General features: G+C 36.3%; 2 protein-coding genes across 2 annotated transcripts; both read right to left on the minus strand.

Moving 5' to 3' along the window:
• Nucleotides 1-2,979: 2,979 nt before the first annotated feature.
• cpz (carboxypeptidase Z) lies at nt 2,980-9,139 on the minus strand. The gene is given in 12 exon segments (XM_056738624.1): nt 2,980-3,536; nt 3,651-3,750; nt 4,429-4,568; nt 4,727-4,862; nt 4,961-5,122; nt 5,319-5,480; nt 6,050-6,285; nt 6,373-6,588; nt 6,684-7,058; nt 8,363-8,392; nt 8,996-9,116; nt 9,119-9,139. Coding segments are annotated over 12 exon segments (2,046 nt in total). The 3' UTR covers nt 2,980-3,189.
• Nucleotides 9,140-12,702: 3,563 nt separating this feature from the next.
• On the minus strand, nt 12,703-16,945 carry gpr78a (G protein-coupled receptor 78a). Its single transcript, XM_056738633.1, has 3 exons — nt 16,006-16,945; nt 15,817-15,930; nt 12,703-15,004 (listed from the first exon to the last, which is right to left on the minus strand). The coding sequence occupies exons 1-3, from the start codon at nt 16,671-16,673 to the stop codon at nt 14,755-14,757; spliced, it is 1,032 nt and encodes a 343-aa protein (XP_056594611.1). The 5' UTR covers nt 16,674-16,945; the 3' UTR covers nt 12,703-14,754.
• Between the last annotated feature and the right edge of the window lie 297 nt (nt 16,946-17,242).

The following is a 17,242-nucleotide window of genomic DNA, read 5'->3' on the forward strand; positions in this document are numbered from 1 at the left end:
ATGCTGAACAAGCTGTTCATCGTGTTTGAGTGACTGGAGATGTGAAGGCTGGTGAGGAATTCCTGATTCAGATTCAAGAAACTTGAAACCAGAAACTCTTTATGCTCTTTAAGAACTCTAAATAGAACACGTTTTAGATAATAGATTTAAATAAAAATATATTACTTTGTTTGGCTAAAGTGACTGATTATATAAGTTTATTTTGGCTATGTATTTCTCAAATGTGTGCCTCATATACAATGTTTCAACAAAAGAGTATTTGTATTGTTTATTTAAAAATATATATAACTTGCATGTCAATGATGTCAAATGATGCATATTGCATGCCTGGTCTAGAAACTCAACAGATCCACTGAACTGTAGTGAGGTTTGACTGGTGACTTCCTACCTGTGAGCAAACAGACAGTAATTCAACAAGGCAGCCATGGGTTGGCCTCAGCAACTTTCTCAGCCTCGCCAAGTAATTGGTGACCCCTGAACTCTGGCTCACATGGGCAAGTGTGTGTGTGTGTGTTTGTGTGTGAAAGACAGAGCAGAAGAAAGGTTCATGGCTTATTCAAAGACTGTCTTACTGTAAAATTCTATTTGAAAAGCATAAAAAGCAACTATATTTAATTTAATTTATTAAGAATGCATTCATGTTTTAGGATCCCCAAAACTTAAAGTTAAATTTCCACTATTTGTATTTCACAATTTTATAACATAATGTTGCTATCAATAAACTTAGAGCAAACTTTTAACTAATTTAACTACTGAAATCCAGTCGATAGTTAGTTTGATGTGTTGATTTTCCTCTTGCAGTGTTTGTAAACAATGTATTCATGACAAAAACAAAATAATATACTAATAATAAAGAAAACAACTATGTGAAGTGAACCAAAATAGAGCAGAAAACGATGTAAGACAGACATATTGAATGATGTTTGCATTGGTATTTTTGTTTAATTGGTGTGTATGCATGCTTATGATCTGATCATGAAAGAGCAGGAAATTGATACAATTTTACGCCTCAATGGCATGGACTTCTTGTAAATAAAGAGGTAGGTGTGTCTCTGCTTTAGTTGATGTCAGGGAAAAATGACAAGCATTATATTTCAATCAAAGGAAACTAAAAACTGATATCGTAATCACTCTTTGTGATCTATTACAGGGAAAAATATAATAATAGCTGTGATCTTAAATTAATTACTTTTGTGTTTTAAAATAGTTTTATAGTTTTAATGCTTTTCTCACTTTGTTCTGAAGAAAATGCTCATCTTTTATTATAAAAGATACAGTAAATAGTCCTCGTCATGTCAGTCAATCTGAGAAATGTTTTTTTTTTCATACTCAGTAAATGGAAAGCTATTTCATTCATTGTCATATAGGAAAAAAACAATTTCTGAGCGTTACAGTGGTTTCATCCACTGCTAAATGAGTTCAGCAGAGTGAATGACAGGAATCGTACTATTGTCTGTCAGACTTTAACATAAGCAAGTTAGTGCTGATCTGTCTGAGCTGCTTAGAGCACGCTACTCTCTGACTGTCGCTTCATGCTGTACAACTCAATTTGTCTCCACTGATGGAAAATAATTGCAAAGCAAACAAATTATCTCTGCCACATTGAGCACACCTTACCATTGAGAGAGAGAGAGCTCTTTGACACAGAAGCATAGGTTATAATCCATAGAATCCATGCTTACATGTTATAACCGAATCTATTGTTATAGCTCCATTTATAGTAATAGGAAAAGCACAGTGAGGCTTTGAATTGGACTTCTAAGAATAATTTAAATAAAGATGTTAAAGCGTTTATCTCCACAACAAAAATAAACATTATTCAATTACAATTCACATTATACAGTATATCCTTTACAATATACTGTATTAACCGTAGTACATACTGTTTTTGTGTTATAAATACTATAGCATGTATTATTATCTACAGTTTACAGATTATATTTATGCAATTCTTCAAAATGCAATTCTTCATTTTGATACTATGACTGCTGTTAGTTATGAGGGAAACACAGAAATCTTGCATAATGTGATATTATACAAAGTGCTTATTACACTTTTTAGTAACTGTAGACTTTGAGTAATTAACATAAATAGTTATATTAAACAACTGTGTGCTGAGTGTATTTTACCTGCAATCTGATCCAATATCATATTTTGGGGGTTTAATTCACAAATTAGTAAACTCAATAAAACTGTATAATCAATTATGTGCTATTAAATAAACAATTGATCTTTATTTCACAATTTATTAATTCTGATATTTCTTGTCGAAAACGAAGGTTACCTTTATTGCTGCTTCATGATTTTTTCAGTTCTGACAATAAGCCTATAATAAGAAAAAGAGTGCTGTAGGTCCAGACTTGAACCACTTTCACAACAGCTGGCTTAATGACAACTTACCCAAGTGTTCAGGATCATTTGTTTCTCATGAGACATTTGTTAAAAAACTAAAAAGCTATTAATGTCCTTCCAGTAATCCCTTAAGTGTCTGGTGTTTTAAATCCACACTATGGGTCAAATTATTTCTCATTCTAAGTTTTCCAAGTCTAATTTACTCAAGAAAGCGGTATGATGTAAACTCGTGATAAAGTGAAAAAATAAAGTGAATTTCCAGATTCATAGTCAGGGATAGTAACTTTCTGAAAGGTGAGAAAATTTTGACAAAACAAAAACTGTTCTTGGATCAGTTTACACGTTTTCACAAAAGTGTGCTCAAGTCAACTCAGCAGCAGTCTACACACCAAATGCAACTTTGCCCATAACAACCATCAGCTGACATCTTCATTATATAGACTTTGTTGCCATCTAGTGGTCATGAAAGAGGTGTCCTAACCGCATATTGTATTTAATGTCATGTATAAATACTACTTTTTATTTATTGTAAATGAATGCATAGTGTTTTCTATACTGTAGCTAAATGTTTTGTCTAGGCAAGCCATTTTAAACATTACTCTAATGGCTAATGAAACGGAAAACGCATAAAAAACAACAAAAAAGTGTTTTTATAAAAATGAAACATACTGCTATACTTTATTGACAGCCTTCAGTCATGCAATCCATGTGCTTTAACAAGTGATATAAAAATGTGCCCTAAAAGAAACAAACTGAATAAAACACAGTATCCTCAAGTAAGGCTTGGAAACAGAAAATTAGGGATTGGATTGCTTTCCAGTGGTGCCCTTATGGGCCCTAGTAGTTTCGAAGGAGCCAGGTAGGTGCAGATATGCCTAACTGGCTGAAATAAGCCCACCACCACGGCTTCTCAGTCCTTTCCTCACCATTCTCTCCTAGTTCTCTCTGGGTGTACTGCTCAAACTGATTAAACGGATCAAAACGCGCATAGTTGTCCAGTTCAGGGATGTTGAAGTAGTCGAGAGAGGGGTCTTGTGGGACCTTCTTCAACACAAAGTCCACCCGGCCCACCTTCATGCTCCTCGGTAGGTTAATGCGCTTGGTTACTTTGGTGTAGCCGGAAGCTGCCGCAGTCACAATGTGGATACCTGGGTTCAAGAGTCTCCAGTAATCTCCATCCTCAGCTGTAGAGATAGACAAATGCTACAGCAACACTACAAAACACTCACATTTGTGCTGCACTTACAGCACTTAAAGACATTGTATGTTTCAAATGTATTTAGTTATAATAACGTTACCTGTTGTGATGTCATGCCTTATGCCTTTAATAGATACCGTGGCTCCTTTAATGCCATTGCCGTGTCCATCTTTCACAATGCCTTTTATACCTCTGTGGACCTGCAAGGCAAAATTATAAATCACAATTTACCACATCGCTATTTTCTGATCAGCTATTAACCCTTGCACTGTGTTCAAATTTTCATCACTCAGACAATGTTTTTGTAAAAAATACCCATAAAAACTGTATTATTCTGGCAGCTATAGGGCGGCAGAAAAAAATCACAAAACAACATTTTTGTGAAGTCAAATTACAATGATTGTGGGTCTATTGCACCCGAACCTTTATTTGAAACTCAATAAAGCCATAAAAAATATGTCAAAAAATACTTTAATAATCTTTGCATTTGTTATTGTAATAAAGAAAAATATATGACATTTGTTAAATACTCTTATTAAAAAAAAAACTAACACAGACCCCACACCAGGTTAATAAATGTACCTTCTGTAAAATTTTGTAAAAATTAATAGTGTTAATCAGATGCTAAACGTAAAAAAAATCAGCCCACAATTTTTTGTATCAATGTCATGTAATCTATTCAGGTTAAGTCAGTAATAAAGTTCATATTGTAATAAAGCTGTTAAATTTAGATGTGTTTACATGCAGAGCATTGTGTTTTATTATGTTTACAGTTTAGTTTATAAACAGTTTGTGAATCAGAAATAAACATAATTAACAGAACTGAAATGAAATGAACAAACTACACATAAAGTATCTTTAAAAAAATTATAACTCACAGATTCCATGAAGCTGAGCAGTGCCTCTTTATTTCTGAGCCACTCTGGGTAAAGTTCCTCCTCAGACGGGAATTTATCACAGCCCAACTCCACTGTGATCTCATAACAGTTACTGTGCAGGTAATTAAAGTCTGACATCCCTGACACAATTACACAGAAGCATAATGTAATGTACCTTACAGTATGGATGTGTACAAAATCACAAACATGAAGTGGCTTAGTTATAAGAAAATAGCTTAATTTGGAATTGTGAATAATACAATTAGTATTTTTTTATTGTCAAGGAATTTTTTTTTACCTCCAGCAAAGCTGTACCACTGCGCTCCATTAGTTATCCCTCCATTATTGGCAAATGAGGCTCCACATCTCTCTGTGTCATTGTTGGACATTGTAGCATGAGCATCTGCATATATTCTAGCCAAGTGTTTAAAAATCTGAAAAAAGAAAATGGTTTTGTTAGGCAAATTTATTCTTACTCTTATTAGAATATAAATGTCTGTGTTTGCCTTGAAACAAGGGAAGATTCAGTCACTTGTTCCTCCGGTGTGGGTGAGTGCATTTTGTCTTCGTGGGGGTGTCTAGAGAAGTCGAACGGGTATGAGATGACCAGTTCACCTCCGTGCAAGCTGGCAGATATGACAAACGGAATGGATCTTATCCACTTCATTATAGCATAGGTCTCTGGTGCAACCACCTGAAAAATCAGATAACATTTTTATGCAAAACAAAAAGGGATAAATTGTTTGTAGAAAAACTCCCGTGCTTGGCATAAATCAATTATATTTGTCGCAAATTTGCTGGCTCAGCCCATTTTTACACAAATGTAATCCTGTAACATTAAACCAAAAAACGTTTTAAGTTTCAGTCCAATTGAAATGAATGGCCCTTACCTTATTTATCCAATAGGAGTCAGGAATGGGAATATGGTCACTACGGAAATGTCTGAAGCGACGGCGATTGTAGAAGATGGAGGTGAGATCAGGAAAGTTGCGGTTCAGATCAATATTCTGTGCATTGGTCCGACCGCTGGTCCATCCATTGTACTCATGACCCTAAATGTTTAAAATTTTGTTTGTTTATTAATCTTTTTGACTATTCATTAAAATCTCAAGTATTTCTTGAAAGTACAAGCATATATTCAAAAGACAGAAAACATCGGAACCAAAGATAAATTAGTGTTAAATGAACGGACTAATACAGTTATCCTCTTGTTTGAGGTGGAGTTCATTTTATGCACTAAACAAATGCATTTTATTACTTCAGCCGAATTAAAATATACAGTATATACTTAAATGTCCCACTTGGTGGGAATTGCGTAAAGATTTAGGAAATCCACAATTAGCTTTCCAAGCTTAAGTTAATGTAAAATACTGTTTAGCGTTACATGAAAATAACAATTCAGGGTATTATCTGTATTCATCAGAATGGTTAGTCAAGGCCTCCCTCTACCAGTTGTCCTCTAGCTCATAGCTCAATTTTGTATTTATTGTTTGTTTTATACGTTTTTTTTTATTCAATTTTAGTAATAAAAGTGCTATTCTTTCTCTCTGGTGCAGGGAGTTTGGCAGGTCAACCAGCCGACAAACAGACAGGTCTCAGACACGGACAACGGCATATTTACTTCCTGGTAGATGTTTTCAGGGTCGTTCCTATCGGCTACCTCAGAGGCGGCGATGTCATAGCCGTCGGGGTTCATGGAGGGCAGGATATGGACACGTGTGGTGTTGATGATGGCCTGAATCCTCTCATTGCCCAGCAGGTACTCAGAGCACATGTACTGAGCCAGGTATATCAGCAACTGTCTTCCCAGCACCTCATTCCCATGCATGTTTCCAATTAACTTTATCTCTGGCTTCACTAAAGGGCATTGATGAGATAAAATAGAAAATGTATTTAATCAAAGCATCTTCTGGTAAAGATAGTTTTAATATCTGAAGTACTCACATAGGTCATGTTGTCCAGGGTTAGTAGCGAATTCAAAAACCAGCAAGTCTTTGCCTTCCACACTGCGTCCGATGCTGTATGCCCGTGAAATATGGGAGCATTTAGCTGCCGTCTTCTTCAAGATGCTGAACATCTGAGCATTAGAGTGGTAAGTGAACTGGAGGATAGTGGAAAGTCCACCATCAGATATGTTGGAAAAAGCCACTTCTTGCTTTGCTGACAGGAGTGAAGAAGAATAAGCATTATACATTTTACTCTAACATTACAATTTAATAACATTATCTATTTACAATTGCACAATTCAATCATACCTTTTAGATCTGACAATGGGTCATAACAACCCTCCTCATCACCGACAAAGAATCGGTCACAGTCCAGAAAGTACGGCCATGCCATTTGAATTGCTTCAAAGGCATGAACGCAGCTCTTTTTCACCATCTCACACGAGCTGCGGCACGGCTTTATAACCCTGCCATCTTCACAACGGGGGGCAAGCACCGAACAACCCAAGAGACGGATATCCGGAGAACACTCGCCATTCAGCAGGCCTTGGATCACACTCAGGAGCAGGTACTCTGCACCCATCTCTAAGTCCTGCCGTGACCGGTGGCCCACAATGTTAGGGAATGAGGTGTAGCTGTACGGCACATCCTGACAGTAGCCAAGCACCATCTCTGTACACTGCGCTAGGGATGGGAGAGAACGAATTTGATTTATGATCACTGGGGTTTGTTTAAAGGTCCAATGTGTCATTGTTTGGTGGATCTATTGACATAAATGGAATATTATATGCATAACTTTGTCTTTGGAGGTGTATAAGGACCTTACGTAATGAAGCATTATGTTTTTATTACCTTGTTGTTTTTACATTAGCCCTATGTGGACAAACTGCTCTACAGAGCATGTTTCATAAATACATTATCTCCTTCGGCAAAGAAGCGAAAACGTGACGACATCTTTTTCCTGTGTCAGGCTCTGTAGTGCTCCGAAATGGAGGTGTTGGAGTGGGATAATGGTTGCAATTCGCAACCTCACCACTAGATGCACAAAATGTCATACACTGGGCCTTTAAGAATTGGTAGTGTTTACTGTAGATGAGTTAGCACCTAGACATCAACCTTTTTTAAATGTGCTCCAAGTAAATGGAGTGTAACAGGCAGCTATATGTAAAATAAAATATAATCTGCAGTGGAATGTTTCAAAGTTTAAATATTTCACAGAATGACCTCTTAAGTCATATATGTGACCCTGGATCACAAAACCAGTCTTAAGTAGCACGGCAACATTTTTAGTAACGCCAAAAATACATTGTATGGGTAAAAGTTATCTATTTTTCTTTTATGCCAAAAATCATTAGGATATTAAAGTAAGGATCATGGTCCATGAAGATATTTAGTAAATTTCCTATCGTTAATATATCAAAACTTTATTTTTGTCAGTGGATGGCCTGCCACAGTGCCTCTTATTAACAACTTCAAAGGCAATTTTCTCAATATTTAGATTTGTTGTCACTCTCAGATTCCTGAGTTTTAAACGGTTGTACCAGATATTGTCATATGCTAACAACTCATACATCAATAGAAAGCATGTTTATTCAACTTAAAAATCTCAATTTCGAAAATTGACCTATAAGACTGGTTTTGTAGTCCAGGGTCACATATTTCAAATTTTTTAAGTTTACAGATGGATAAGGAATCGTGGATAGCCCCTCTAAACCTCCTAAATCACTAATCCTTGACACTAAATCACCCTGAGGCTTTTGACTGTATAGCATGACTTTATCTGCCTCTTTCTCTAACAAGTACCATCATGCAATGCCATTTAGTATTCAAAGTACTTTCTACCCCATACCTTAGAGGCTAAGGATGAAAAGAACGCGTGCACTTTTGAAGTCAGGAATAACAAGCATCGCGATATGGTAATTATTACATAGAATATGGCATCAAAACTTGACTCGGCATGCACATTGGGGTAAAAAAGTAATTCTTACGTTTGTCTTCTGCAGATGTTCTGCATCTTCCTGAAAAAAAAATCATTCACAGAGGTTGTTACCGCTGGTGAAGTCGCTAGATGGCAGTAGAGTACGCAGTGAAAATAATCTGTCTGCACGAATATTGCATGACAATTTAAAGCTATCGTACACATTGTTTACAATAACTATGCCCTGCATATTTGCTAAGAGCATAAAAAACGTTTACTTCAATTTATGATTATAGTTATACCTGGTTCCTCAAGGTAACCACATTTGCCTAAATTTAAGCATTGCGCACTTATTTTTTATCATAGGCTATTACACATTTAATCCATATTTTAAAAGAATTGTTTATTACAATTTCCTTTTTGTAAAGAAAATCGTACAGGCAAATTGTATGTCTACAAAACTTCAGACCATGCCTATAGATCTTTTTTAAGTTTGTGAAAGAAATAAACTTAAACAAGTGTGTCTGCCTTTTCTCCGGACAATTTCTTTCAACACAATAAACAGCAGAAACTACAATTTACGAAATATATCTCGTATGGAGTTCAAATTGAGGAGAAATATCGCATAGAACCCAATAAACGTTTTCAGATTTTGGCTCTAATAACGTCTGTGCAAAACTCATTCAGTAAAAGTATCCATTACCTAGTTCTTCTTCCTCCGGTGCACATCGTCTTGGGAGGCCTAAGCATGTCGCTAGAGCGCTTAAAATCATAAAAAACGTGAGCATTTTGTTGTCTATAAACGGAATGATGTGGCAGTCGCTATACGACGTTCAAAGCTGATCATTTTCCAAAAGTCAAGCAACCCCCATCGCTTAAGGGAGAGCCTGTCTTACCCTGAGCACCAGCCAAATGATCAAATTACTGCAGAAACTCTGGCGCAGTAGGCGGCCGCTATCCTGCTTTGTCTCACTGTAATTTCAGTCTTTCAGAAAGACGGCCATTTACTCTTTCGTAGCATATACTTTTTGTGAACTTATTTGATTTCCCCTTGTCATTTTCATGAACTTAACATGCGTAAACGTATAGTTAATTTGACTTTACGCATGTCTACACTTGCCTACAGGCTAAAAAGCCCCACATTTAAAAAACGAACCAAAACCTACAACAAACTTGTACGTTAAAATATGCAAAATATAATATAATATAAATAATTGAAAATTCGAATACATTTAAGTGTTACAGGACAGGATTTAAAGGAGCAGATTATGTATATATATCCTTTGAATATATTGCACTGAAAATGACTGGCATAACATCTATGGCTATAATCTTAATTTAATGACCTCCAAAATTTCATTCAGACCTTTTCATGAGTTAGTTACTCGTGTTTGTGCTAGTTATTCATCTGTAATTTTTCTTGGTGACTTTAATATGCATGAACACACTGTACAATACAACGAATTGATATCTGTTGTGGATTGTTTCAGTCTAACTCAACATACTAACTCACTCCAGGGGTCATATATTGGATCTTATTGTACATCTGGCTCACATAATATTCTTGTAAATGAAAGTGATTTTGCCTTTACAGATCACAAACTCCTAAACTTCAGTTTCAGTTTCCCTACATCTGTATCGCCTGTGAAAAAATGCTTACTTATTGTAAAATCTGTGGATCCATTGGCTTTCTCTGATTCAATTAGGGCTTCTTTTTTGTCAGAATCTTTATTATCCAACTGTCGTTCAGAAATATGCAGCATCTATAATGCATTCTCCAAATACTCGAGAAACATGCTCCTGTTAAAACTAGACTGGTTCCATCTGCACATGTTTCACCCTGGTTCACTCCGGAACTTCGAGCAATGAAAGCTATGGGACGTCGCATGGAAAGACTGTACAGGAAATCTGGACTCATTGTTCACTCCTTGGCTTTGAAAGAACATATGCTCAACTACCGTACAGCTCTCAATGCTGCAAGATCCACATATTTCTCTTCTACTATTAAGAACTTTATGTGCAGGCCCTATTGCTATGGTCAATAATCTCACTAACCCTCCACAACATGTTATTTCTGGATCTGAGGTGCTTGTAAATATTTTTTCTCATTATTTCTCAAACAAGTTGAAGTCAATCACTGAATCCTTTTCCAAAGACACCCCTTATACAACTGACTCAAATGCTCACTGGATGTCAGCTGACTCCACTCACTCAACAAGCTCTCTCTCTGCTTTCACTCATAAGTGACATAATTGTGAAGTCTAATTCAACATCCTTCCAGCTTGATCCTACACCTACTGTTTTGTTTAAGACGTGTATTCCTGAGGTTGAACCTTTGATAACACACATGATAAACTGTAGTTAAGCATCTGCCATTGTTCTAGTGGAATTAAAAATGGTTTCCTTGACCAGATCTTACCTAAATGCTAATGGCCTTTTTGAACCCTTCAGTCAGGATTTCACTCATCTCAAAGCACTGAAACTGCTCTTCTTCATTTTTTAATGACATCCTTCTGTCCATGGATTCTGGGTTAATTAACATCTTGATTCTTCTCAATCTAAGCTCTGCATTTGACACAGTGTGCCATGAAATACTAATCTCTTGCCTTTCTGATATCAGCATCACTGGTTCAGCTCTTTCCTGGCTCATTTCCTACATCAGCAACAGAAAATATTATATCGCCATACAAGGGTATAAATCTGCCACTGCTCTGGTCTCACAGGGTGTTCCTCAAGGTTCAGTTCTGGGTCCACTTCTGTTTATTATCTATATTTCTCCACTTGGTGAAACCATGCGCAAGCATGTGCTTCATTTTCATTGCTATGCTGATGACGTTTAAATTTACCTTACCACCAGCTCTGATAGGATATACCTGCCTGACTCACTTATTGTATGCATCAGGGATATCAAGCATTTGATGTCCTTGAATTTTCTTAAACTAAATAATAACAAAACCCAAATATTGATGATTTTAGTTGCTACCTCAGTCAAAAGGATGGACCTGTCCTTTGAAATTGTGGGATTCATGTTAAGCCTTCTTCACCTGTACGTGATCTGTCTTATTTGACACATCTCTATCTTTTGCCTCTCATACTTCTCCTGTTGTTAAAAACAATTTTTTCCATCTACATAATATTGCACGTCTGCGATCTTCTCTCACTCTAGCTGATGCTGAAATCATAATTCATTCATTAATCACATCACGTCTGGATTATTGCAATGCTCTATTTCTTGGTCTAAGCAAAAAACTCATAGCAAGGTTACAGTATGTTCAAAACTCAAAAGCTAGAGCTCTCCTACACCAGGCATTCTGTTCTCATTCCTTCTCTTCTGCATGATCTTCACTGGCTACCTGTGGCATCACGTATTCAGACTCAACTAAAAAAAATCTTTTCAGTATGTATTTTGGATAATGTGGCTACATGTGGCCTTATGTATTGTATTGTGTATATGGATGTGCAAATGTATTGTGTACCACAATGTGAAGCGACCTTGAGCTATGGAAAGGCGCTATATAAATAAAACTTCTTCTTCTTCTATGTAATGCATCTGGACCATAACATTTTATACAAATGTTTAAACATCCCACACTTTTCAAGCTTACTATAAATACTTTTAATTGATCACAAACTTACATTATAGTATCACGGTGAAGCATTTACAACAGATGAGTGTGCAAAAATGCATGTTTTGAATAAAATCAATGTTCACTGATTTCAATGAAATCAATGATTGTCTTTTAAGCCGGCTGTGAAAACAAAAACATTGTAGAAACCACAATAGAGACTTTGTAAAAATTTACGAAGACATCAAGTGGGAAGGACCCCATTCAACAAAAATGAAAACCTTGTTTGGATTTAGGAGTATTTGGACCCCTTTAACACAAGTTTGAAAAAATTTCTATATGATTTATACCCAACGCCTCCAATCACTAATACACCTAAAAATGTTCCAATATTTTATTTATTTTAAAAACACTACTACATTGTAAAATACGTTTGTTAAAAAACAGCCAAATTCTGACACAATTTATCAGAACATATACTCTAGAAAACAATGCATCCTGGGCAATATTTTGCAGTTCTAGAAACTACTGTAAATTTACAGCCATCTTTCAACAGTTACTACTGTTATTATGCAATATGGTTTTGTAGTTTGCAATGCATTATGGGCTCTGTTAACCCCTTCAGACCCTGTTTGTTCACAACAAAAAGCTGCATGTTTCTATAATTTTAGTCACAGATTGTTAACTAAGTTAATGTTAACCTCATTGTCTTGCCCCTGTTATATTTAATTTGATTATTTTATGTTTTGCAAAAACAAAATAAGATATTGTTGAGTTGTACAACACAGGATTTTTTTATTTGATGTCCATCCCAGTGGACATGCAGTCTTAAAAATAATAAAAATCACTCCAGCTCATTACACACAATTGGCATTTCACAAACATTGATCCCTTGATTACCAAGCACAAGCATAAATATGATCAAATCAGCCATCAAGTACGCAGAAACCCAACAGGCACAATCAAACATGTTGGACCTATAGGCTATACATGTTGTATTCAGTCTGAAATACTGAAATAAAAAATTCTATTTACCTATTGTATTACTCAGTCTAACATATGTATGTTGTAAGTAAAATCTTTTACTTCTATCACACTGTTTAGGTTAAAATAATAATTCACATGGTTAAAACATGCAATTTATGTTGCTTCAGTTGGGGTTTCAGTGTTGCCTAATTGAAAAACAATCATACAAAATCTTGAAAGTTCTGTATTTTACATTTGTTTCTAAATTAAAGAAGAGTTAATGTCAACTGAATATTTTGTATATCATTTTAGCAAGGGAAAATATCAGAGGTTAAATAAGAGTAGCCTACAATGCAGTATTTTTATGGAGAACGAGAATTAGTTTGCTGAAAGTTTGTGATTTTTTCGTCAGTTTAGTTAGTTCACAATCATTTCACTCTAGTACCTGTGCCAGGCCAGGTGGAGTTTTTTCCACAAATGTCAGACTTTTCTGCCCGAAGAGGACCCACGCGAGGACGACGGACTTGCTGAAAAAGGACAGACCATTCGTATGCTTCAGCTTCTTCAACATGCATCTGCACACTCAAATTTCAAGGAAAATAAAACTTTTTTTACTTTTATCGAGACTATGTGGTTCAGAAAGGAAGTATTATCAAGTAATGTTTGAATTTTTGCTTAACAAGCTGTAGGCCTGGTTAGTAAGTAGCTTAAGCATTTAAAAAGAGCTTGTCATCTCTGTGAAATACCCCAAATGTTCATATTTACTTACATTTTACAGACCCCAAGTTTAATCAGCTTTTTTCATCTCTGAACTTTCAAACGGTGGTTGTTGAAAACTGGCTAACGTTAGTAATCTTAAACAGTCTATTGGTGCTAATAACCGTACCTGCAAATCACCACTAAACCTAATGTTTGAAATTGCGATGATTTCACGTTTAAATGTGGCTTGTGTTTGAAAGGAAATCAAACATTTTGAGTGTTTTACGTAAATACAGCTAATACACACATTTTTCATCACTTGCATAATGATGATGGACGCACTGAATAAAAGTAGGCTATCACCTTACTATCTAGATTGTTGTAGAAGGATGATTCTGTATAAGTATAGTAGTTAAGTAAGTAGTTAATTTGATGACAGTTTTGACTGTTTTACTGTGTTCCATGGATTACATCAGGGAGAAAAACAAGCAGCCAACGTTATGGTTCTCTGCAATAGATGGTTGGTGGATAGTTCCTAATAAAAATGTTGAATGCCAGCACCACTATCTCATAAGACTCTTTAATAAAAGTACTCTCTTGTTTTAAATATTTCAAGTTTAGAGGGGATAGCCTCTGTTATTTAAGCTGTTTTATTGCCATTGTTTTTATTTGAAAGTGACAATTATTTTTTTGCTTGCATTTATATTTATTTGTAAGTTTCAATTATTTGTTTTCGATTCCATTGTTTTTATTTGTAAGTTTCAATAATTTGTTTTGCTTGCCAATGTTTTTATTTTTAAGATTCAATTACTTGTTTTCTAGTGAAAAACTTGACTTGGTTGCTTGGTACTTGAGCCTATTTCGTATTTACAGCAATAAACCGTAAAATAATTTCATATTATGAATAACCTTAAATTACAGTAAACGAATGGTGTCTCTGGTGCCAGTATTTTACCATTATTTTACAGAACTATTTTTTACAGTGTAATGGTTGTAATAGTGGTGTGTGCAGAAATGTACTTTTCATACCTTACCTCTGACATTACCCATACTTTATCTCTAGAATTATTCATGTTGAGTGAATTAATTATCTTTCATAGGCCTTTGGTCTCAAAAAGATGTAATAATATTATACATTATTCCTTTATTTTCATTTAAACACCATTCCTCCACTTGGGCAATTTATGGCTTTCAGCCATTAACTTTAGTCAAGTGCATAGTTCCCAAAATGTCAGGTGCCTTTAACTGCTGCATTTATCCTCAATAATTCACTTTCTGTGTCTGAGGAGCTGCTCTGACCAGACAGCGGGTGTGAGTTCCTTCCCAAAATTCTATTACACACACCCATGAGAGCCTTCTTATACTGTTGCCGTAACAGGGAGTAGACAAAAGGGTCAGAGGCAGCTTTGCTGTACATCAGGCACTTGGTCGTGATTCCCCAGTAATGGTTGATCTTTACGGTGAAAACAAGCTCAGTCAGTCTAGTGGAAAAGAATAAGAACAGCAATTATAAAGGCTACTGTTTGTCCATATTGGAAACTAATTAAAATAAATGGGCATCTTTTCTCTCTAGTACCACCTCACAGTGACATTGATACAGAGGTTAATTTAATTTTCATATTACATAATACTTAATACATGGAGGAAAGCGTTACATAATTGTCTTTCGATATTAAGGGATACTTCATCCAAAAATGAAAATGCTGACATCATTTACTCACCTTCAAGTTGTTGTAAATCTGTATAAATTTCATTCTTCTGATGAACAGAGAAAGATACTTGGAACCCCCCCATTGACAACTATAGAGCCCCCCCAATCTATAACTATAGAGTAAAAACTTCATCATTATTTTTGTTCCGTTGAACACAAAAGAATAAATTTTGAAGAATGTAGGACAGCAAACATTTCTGGGGCACTTTTGACTACCATTGTATTTTTTCCTACTATAGTAGTCAGGGGTGCCAAATCAGTGTGGTTATAAGCATTCTTCCAAATATCTGTCTCTGTGTTCATCAGAACAAATACGTTTATACAGATTTGTAACAACTCGAAGGTGATTATATAACTGAATTTTCATTTTGGGTGAAGTTTCCCTTTAAAATAAACATTTGAAGATATGCAACATCATGTGTAAATACATGTTTATACGACCAAATTTATATGTAACTGTCTTATGGCTGGTGACGTTTGTTAGATCATTTCATAAACTTCCACTGATCATACAGCATAAGGTACAACGAAAAAGCTTTTCGACAGAGAAGTCTATAATAAAGTAGATTAATAGTGTAATACCGTGTGATGACATAGGGTGTGAAGCACAGGACGAATGACCCGATGAATATGCAGATTTTCTTGGTGGCTCTCCGTCTCCTTTTCTTCTGCTCTTGCAAACACCGTTGTTTCACACTAGAGGTTTCAAAGAATATTAATGAATACACACTACCGTCGTGCTTTTAATGTTTTAAACATACAGACTCGTACCTTGGGTGAATGTCGACAAGTAGCAAGAGCGTCTGCACCGTTATAACGTCTATCCTCCTGCAATGGAAGCGCGCAACTAGTAGCACTTTCAGATAAGTGAAGCACTGGATAAAAAGCGACAGTGCAAAGGAGGCTGAGTGAAACACCACAATGAACACCATGAACGGCCCTCGGACCCCTTCCTCTGCAAGGTGCACGATGCATGAAGCGTAAGCGGGGTTATAGTCGACCCACGACAGCAGAAGAGCAGTGAGCGAGAAAGCGAGAGAGTGCAGCCACGCATAGCTCACCATAAGTACGGCATCTTTATGTCTCAGTTTGCTGGAGTAAGTTAAAGGAAATACCACCGCTATCCAACGGTCTATACTGAGAGCTGCCATGCTCAGCATTGTGTTCGTGGTCAGAAAAGTATCCATAAAGCTCACCGCATAACAAAAGCAGTCGCCGAAAGGTTTTTGACGCTTTACGACCCCGAGGAAAGTGGAGGGCATGTTGAGGACGGCGATGAGGATGTTGCAGAAAGAAAGGTTTATGATGAAGACCCCCGGCACTTGTGCACGGACATCCGCGCTGCAGGTGAAGCATAGCAACACAAGACAGTTCGCCACGAGCGAAACTACGGCAATTACGACGATGAGGAACTCCAGCAATGTTTCCAAAAAGTTCATGTCACTGTCCAAAGTCAATGTTGGCTGATTTGTCGACAGATCTTCAAACTGGTCCTGGGTGGGTCATCATTACTGGTTTCCATTTAGCCGTGGAGCGCTATCCAGTGTATTGAAGTGGTATTGATTCATTTCACATCGTCGAATTTATCAAAACTTAATTATGTGTCCCTTACACACAAACATATTTGTACGATTGTAAATTAGGCACTTGAGTGCGTTGACGTGTTCGACTATATGAAGTGTGGATGGAGAGCGCTCAGAAGCGCGTTGTCATGCGCAGTACAAGTACTGGTCTCTGAGCGCGCCGACTCACGTGCACTCGGTTTATTACATGTGACGTTTGCTCGAACCAGAGGCAGTCTGACCAGTGGGTGAGATTGTCTGTGCACGAGGTGAAGAAGATGCAAAGACTGGTGCAAGAACAAATTCATTTTGAGAAAACTCTTTTTACCCCAGAAGTTTGTAAAAAAAATATTGTGTGTATAGCAAAAGCATTAAAGTTTGTCTAAAACACTACCACGGTTATTGTACGAGACAAACGAAATGGACAATTTCGACATCTAATATAA

Source organism: Triplophysa dalaica, chromosome 2 (genome assembly GCF_015846415.1).
Source record: "Triplophysa dalaica isolate WHDGS20190420 chromosome 2, ASM1584641v1, whole genome shotgun sequence".
NCBI lineage: Eukaryota > Metazoa > Chordata > Actinopteri > Cypriniformes > Nemacheilidae > Triplophysa > Triplophysa dalaica.